This window comes from Salmo trutta, chromosome 24 (assembly GCF_901001165.1).
Source record: "Salmo trutta chromosome 24, fSalTru1.1, whole genome shotgun sequence".
NCBI classification, from domain to species: domain Eukaryota; kingdom Metazoa; phylum Chordata; class Actinopteri; order Salmoniformes; family Salmonidae; genus Salmo; species Salmo trutta.
This window is the reverse complement of record NC_042980.1, coordinates 32,186,501-32,193,756: the sequence shown is the minus strand read 5'-3', so window position 1 is coordinate 32,193,756 and position 7,256 is coordinate 32,186,501. Positions and strand designations below refer to the sequence as shown.

Below are 7,256 nucleotides of genomic sequence, written 5' to 3'. Positions count from 1 at the left end.
TCAAGTTACGAACCTGCTCGACAGGCTTCCACTCACTCTCTCTGCCCCACCATTGGTTCTTAATAAGCACCATGTGCACTGTAAAAACCAGCCCAGCAGGGCATTCAAACCCACTTCCTGCATCGCAGACTCTGAGTCTGGTGGGAAATGACATCACAGGCTCTGAGTTGGGGCCTGATGCCAAAAACACCCCAAAAACAGTTCAGGAACAGACGGGTACAGATACATTTTGACACCAGCGACAGGTGACAGCCCAGTTGCTGATGTTACAAAACTGATGGTGTAGACAGACTACTAGACTGCTGTCTGATTTGAGGAACTCTATAGGTAAACAATGAGACAGGCCACAGGACACAGCAGTGATAACCAGAGGAAGAATGCAACTCAGACTGTATCTGTTGTGTTTCTCTCCAACCCTTTGATGAGTGGTGAGTAGTAGTAGACTGCATGGTGAGATAGACAAAGTATCCACTTGTCTATATCCATGCTTTGGCTAATACATTTATGTATGTATCTGTGAATGATCCTATGCGTGTTGTTTTTATTTTGTAAGATATTGAGTCAGATTGGTCCCCCATTCATGATGCAGCCTACAATGGACATGTTCTCACACTGAGAAACCTAATAGCTCAGGTAAGGAAGGCACAGCCTTGGACTGGCAAGGAGTCAACTGTTATTATGCACGCTCATGCCTGCAGGCGTCAGTTAAACTGATATTTGTTATTTCTGTTTATAAAGTAACAGTAGCCTTACCATCATCTGCAGAACGGGACTATAGATGGAATGTATCACTTAAGCACAGTATTATACAACGGACAGCTTAGAAATGCTGCACACTTCGAAGCAATTTTAATATGGGGAGTGGAATTTCTGAATAAGCTTAAAAATGTCTGTCTATTGTTGATTGAGGTAATTGCAGAGGGAATAGGATTGGTTTTGATGTTTTATTGTTGTCATGTTTCTTTCTTCGTCACAGGGAACGTGTGTCAACCTGGCCACTCTAGAAAGAGTCTCTCCCCTTCATGGAGCATGTCTGCAGGGACACACTGCCTGTGCCAAGTTACTGATAGAAAATGGGGCAAATGTGAGTAAGGAATTCCACTCTATCTGCACCATCTCTGGCTGATTTTAAGACTCACACAACACAAGGTTGTGTACATGTTTATTGACATGATTATGATTGAATTTAATCATACAAGTGCCATGCTCTACCAACTGAGCTACAAATGACCACTCTCAATGTATAACAAACAAAGGCCAAGAACAGGCAGACCACCCTGAATATGGGTTAGATTATGACGATATTAGACGATTAATCACACACAATCCTTGCCACTTTGACATTATTAGCACAAATCTGTAGACAACAATAGCCCTACTGTTGAATTCAACTGTACGCTGAGTGAAAAGTCACATTTCAATAACTTAACTGTTGAATAGCCTACTACATTTTAGTTATAAGAAAGCACTGAGCGAAAACGAAAAACCACTGATGCACTCTCCATATAGGTGTATACACTACCATCCCTAGACACACTGACACAGTAGTATGCTTACAATGTGACAGACAGTGGCGTGTTAACCTTCTCAGCAGACTATCACCAGTACTTTTGTTGGTTTTGATAGGATGGGTGAGGGATGCGGCAAGATGTATTGGATGTAAGACAAGAGCTGTTCAGTAGAGCTGATGAGTGTATGTTGTTGTCTGCGGTACCAGGTGAACGTCCCCACGTTGGAGCAGACCACGCCCCTGTCAGAGGCCTGTGCCCAGAGCCACGTGGCCTGTGTGACCCTGCTCCTCCAGCACGGAGCCTTACCCGAAGGATACAGCCTCTCAGCCTCCCCCATCCACCAGGCCACAGCCAAAGATCAGGGGTCATATTCTGAAGGACAGACTCCTAATAGATAGATAGATCCTCTGTGGTTAGGGTTGCAAAATTCTGGGAACTTTCAATAAATTCCCCGGTTTTCTAGAAATCCTTGTTGGAGGTTACAGATTTCCGGCTTAATCCCTTCTGACTCCGGGACTCCCCCAACCGGATTTGGGGAAAACCAGGGAATTTATTGAAAGTTCCTGGAATTTTGCAACCCTATCAGTGGTGCATCAGCCAAGGAGGTAGCCACGTGATTCACTGAAGACTGCACTGCAGCTTGTGCCAAAGTAATAAAGGGAAAATCCCTGTAGAGATGACAAAATGTTGGCGAAAATAACATAATGAAGAGATCATGATGCGTGGTTTTTTTTCTCTCAAAGGTTCATATACAGTAGCTACAGCACTTTGACAAAGATGAAAGTCAAAATGTGTCAGCTTTTATAAAATAAAAAAGAGCACCATTAGCTAAAAATGTACTGTTGCAGGAATTTATGGGAGATGCTGTCATCTTTCCTTTTTTGTAATACTTAAGAGCAAGAGCAATTTGTTAAGCCATGGTCACGTTGATTTATTTTGTTATGTGTAATGAGATGTGTCATTCCCTAGATTTAGATACAGTCAGCACTTTTTCAAAGCAGATCCCACGCACTGTTCTTTATTCCTTGAAGATATCTCTGTCCAGGTCACCCAGAATGCATTGAGTCTCAGGTTCATCACGGGGCAGATGTTGATTAACACACTGACCAATCAAGCTCCCAACTCTACACTGCCTGCACCAATCAGCATCTGAGCACTGTGAAGAAATTGCTTCAGCTAGGTATGAAAGTGGATTCTCTTCCATTTGTCTAGTCTAGATACTGTAGAATCTGGACTAGACATTGACCAGTGTGCTTCTATCACAAGGTTCTGCTGTATATAATACATTTTACCAACATAGACTCGGCACATTAAGTACACTACATGACCAGTAGTGTCGAATGCCTCGTTCCCAAATCATGGGCATTATAATGGAGTTAGTCCCCCCTTTGCTGCTATAATAGCCTCCACTCTTCTGGGAAGGATTTCCACTAGATGTTGGAACATTGCTGTGGGGACTTGCTTCCATTGAGACACAATAGCATTAGTGAGATCGGGCACTGATGTTGGACGATTAGGCCTGACTCGCAGTCGGCATTCCAATTCAACACGAAGGCGTTCGATGGGGTTGAGGTCAGGGTTTTGTGCAGGCCAGTCAAGTTCTTCCACACCGATCTCAACAAATCATTTCTGTATGGACCTCACTTTGTGCATAGGGGCATTGTCATGCTGAAATAGAAAAGGGCCTTGTGCAAAGCTGTCATCAAGGCAAAGGGTGGCTACTTTGAAGAATCTCAAATGTAAAATATATTTTCATTTGTTTAACACTTTTTTCCTTACTACATGATTCCATATGTGTTATTTAATAGTTTTGATGTCTTCACTATTATACTACAATGTAGAAAATAGTAAAAAATAAAGAAAAACCCTGGAATGAGGGTTGACTGGTTCTGTATAATGTAGGTTGAGGCTTATTCACCTAAGGCACTCATATGACATTTACTGTGCATACAAAATCTATACATGTTCCACACAATATCCATAAATATACGCTCTCGGTCAGGTGCTAGTGTGAACAGAAGTAAGGATGGGGACTCTCCTCTGAACACGGCAGCCCGTCTGTCCAACCCTGAGCTGATGTCTGTTCTGCTGGAGCATGGGGCTGACTGCAGCAGCAGAGAAACACAGGGCAAACGACCCCTGGACCTGGCATCTTGCAACAGCCCCGTGGAGAAAATAATGCTGGGCCACAGAGGAGGTAGCTAGTCCCCTAATGGATCTATCTGATACACAACATTTTGGTGGTGTTTTGAACTGCTTGTATACTTCAAATTAAACCTGTCATACATATGTTGGTGTTTGTGAAATGGTTATTGGTTCTTGCATTGTGATACCATGATATAGTAATAGATTTTGGTACTATTTACATTGTTCTTGTATCATTTAAAACATCTAACCCTGAAAATGTCTTTCTGTTGTTCTAAATCATGTCCGTTTCTTCTTGGATGCCTGGCCATGAGTGTATGTGCAGCTGTGCCGACTGTCCATCAGGAAGATTTTGGGAAAGGCCAGACTTAGTTCAATCCATGGTCTCCAGATCCCCACAGAACTGAAACAATACCTGCTGTACCAATCAGATCTATTGGGTACATCCATAAAATGAAAAAAAAAAAAGAATATCTCAATGCATTTCTACTTTCGGTCCAAAGGTGGCACCCTAACACAAGCATCTTTGGACAGAGGACAAACTCTCAAATGTGAACGTTGATTGGTGGGATTGTTTGTGCCATATCTTGAAAAATGAAAGATATGAGAAAGAAGAGAGAACTTGAGATTTTATGCATTCATTTGTGCATAAATACATGAATACGTCTACTGTCACTTGAAGAAAGAACAGGAACTGTGGACACATGGACTTTGTTATGTAAAAAGGAGATCAGGGTTCATTGTATATCTACATATAAATGAAGTGGTGTGAATATATCTCAGCATTTTATGTAAAAAGGAGAGCAGGGTTCATTGTCTATCTAGATATTGATGAAGTGGTGTGACTATATCTCAGCAAGAGTTCATTAAGTTTTACTAAATTAATGCCAAATTAACATAATTATTTTTGTTCAAACAATGTTCATGGATATTGTAACAAGCTTCGAATGTAAGTATCCATCCATGATACGTACACCCATTTATGCATTTATCTATCCATACAATTATGTAAATATATAAGTTAACACATAGGTACACACACTATATAGTTCTGTCCTTGTGATGTACTTGTCTAGTATTATAAACTGGGTGTATGTATGTATTATAAACTGGGTGGTTCGAGTCCTGAAGGCTGATTGGCTGACATCCATGGTATATAAGGTCTGTATCTAGGTACTCCGCATTTCATCGTGCAGGGAACAGCCCTTAGCCGTGGTATATCGGCCAAATACCACACCCCCTATTGCTCAATTATGTTGTGTTTTGTTTGGACCCCAGGAAGAGTAGCTGCTGCTTTAGCACTAGATAATGGGGATCCTAATCAAATATTTAATACACACACACACACACACACACACACACACACACACACACACACACACACAGAACAGCACTATACTTAGACACAATAAAGGACTTTCTCCTGAATAAATATGTTATAACACAATTACACTCGGGCTATTCCATTCTCCCTCAAATATGCATTCAATCAAGCCTTTGGGAAAGGAGATGCCGCCCCAGGGCCTTGCCATGAATCAAGATAATCAAGGAAAACTAAAGCCAATCGCTGGGAGAGAAATGGATGCTTGGAGACAGAAGTGTGGGTCTTTGCGAGGTTATACACTTAGCCAGACTGCTATATTGATTGCCTTCTCTCTCGCTTTGTGTGGTCCACTGTATTCCTCATAATAACCCAAGAGAGAACACTGAGGAGATGTTGAAACAAAAGGTAAAGGTAGTGTAATGAAGGATCAATCTCTGATACCTAATCTTCCATTTAAGAATGGGGAAAGTTGACTAGAATCTCAGACTCACACCGCCTAGTATTATGGTTTCTGAGAGTACAGAACACCTTTCTGTTACCTCTCTGAAAAGTTATAATTTACAATACAGTAGGGTTATCATCCTTCCTTTATTTCATAACCAATCTGTAAAGGGAGAAAACTCTGCTTTGGTTAGTTATACTTTATTGTCCTCAGAGAGGAACATTACTTTCTATAATAATTGATAATATGGTGACCACATTCATTCCAATTACTGCTTATGAACGACTGACTATAAAATAAGACTCAGAGAAAGTGCCATTCATATTGTGTCTATGGCTCTCCGTGTCTATAACTAACCCCCTTACAGGGATCACTGTCACCTGACCTCACTGTATCTATAAACTACTATTAGAGGCCTGCCACTCCACAGGGGGAATCAGAGCAAACACTGGTTTTAGGATATAGGTTCTAGGGCAGAGGGAGAGCAGTCAAGGTTGGATGTATGTTGAGAGAGGAGGCAGAGCATGACTCTTGATGCCCACTTGTCATCCACCTGCCACGAGAATGGCGCGTGAGAATGGCGCCAGAGGGGATGGCTGCAGTTTTACGGGCTCCTAACCAAATGTGTTATTTTTTCCCCCGCATTGTTTGTAACTCATTTTGTACATAATGTTCCTGCTACCGTCTCGGTTGACCAAAAATAGCTTCTGGACATAAGAACAGCAATTACTCACCTCGAAATGGACAAAGACTTTTTCTTTAAACAGTCCGACACAAACGATATACTGCTTTGTCGAGACAATGCCCAAATCCCCGTCATCCACGTGAAGAAAAAACAGAGGAAAAGGGGGAGGAGGGCGGGGTGCCTTGTAAAAATTTGCAGACGAGTAGGTAAACCACCACTACCCTCCGTATTATTGGCCAACATGCAATCATTGGAAAATAAACTGGACGATCTACGATTAACACTATGGTACCAATGGGACATTAAAAACTGTCATATTTTATGTTTCACCGAGACGTGGCTGAACGACGACACGGATAATATAGAGCTGGCTGGCTTCTCCATGCATCGGCAGGACAGAGCAGCTACGTCTGGTAAGACGAGGGGCGGGGGTGTGTGTCTATTTGTCAATAACTGCTGGTGCACAATATTAAAGAAGACTCAAGGTAGAAAATCTCATGATAAGCTGTAGACCACACTATCTACCAACAGAGTTCTCATCTATATTATTCATAGCCGTCTATTTATCATCACAAACCAATGCTGGCACTAATATCGCACGCAAGGAGCTGACTAAGGCCATAATCAAACAAGAAAATGCTTATCCAGAAGCGGCACTCCTAGTGGACGGAGACTGCAGAAAAACTTAAATCTGTTTAACTTAATTTCTACCAGCATATCACAGGTTCAACCAGAGGAAAAAAAACTCTAGACCACCTTTTCTCCACACACAAAGACGCACACAAAGCTCTACCTCGACATCGCAAATCTGACCATAATATATCCTCCTGATTCCTGCTTGCAAGCAAAAACTAAAGCAGAGAGTACCAGTTACTCGCTCAATACGGAAATGGTCAGATGACTTGGATGCTATGCTACAGGACTGTTTTGCTAGCAGACTGGAATATGTTCCGGGATTCATCCAATGGCATTGAGGAGTATACCACCTCAGTCACCGACTTCATCAATAAGTGCATCGACGATGTCGTCCCAACAGTGACCGTACGTACATTTCCCAACCAGAAGCCATGGATTACAGGCAACATCCGCACCGAGCTAAAGGCTAGAGCTGCCACTTTCAAGGAGCGGGACACTAATCCGGACACTTAT

General features: G+C 42.1%; 1 protein-coding gene across 1 annotated transcript; it reads left to right on the top strand.

Annotated features, from left to right (window-relative positions):
- Positions 1–74: 74 nt before the first annotated feature.
- LOC115161122 (ankyrin repeat and SOCS box protein 9-like) lies at positions 75–3,800 on the top strand. Its single transcript, XM_029711878.1, has 5 exons — positions 75–428; positions 554–633; positions 977–1,084; positions 1,718–2,691; positions 3,514–3,800. The coding sequence occupies exons 1-4, from the start codon at positions 335–337 to the stop codon at positions 1,907–1,909; spliced, it is 474 nt and encodes a 157-aa protein (XP_029567738.1). The 5' UTR covers positions 75–334; the 3' UTR covers positions 1,910–2,691; positions 3,514–3,800.
- Positions 3,801–7,256: the final 3,456 nt, after the last annotated feature.

Coding starts and splice junctions, on each gene's coding strand:
- LOC115161122 (XM_029711878.1), top strand. CDS start 335: ATGAGACAGGCCACAGGACACAGCAGTGATAACCAGAGGAAGAATGCA. Junction 429..553: donor CTCCAACCCTTTGATGAGTG/GTGAGTAGTAGT, acceptor TTATTTTGTAAG/ATATTGAGTCAGATTGGTCC. Junction 1,085..1,717: donor TGATAGAAAATGGGGCAAAT/GTGAGTAAGGAA, acceptor CTGCGGTACCAG/GTGAACGTCCCCACGTTGGA.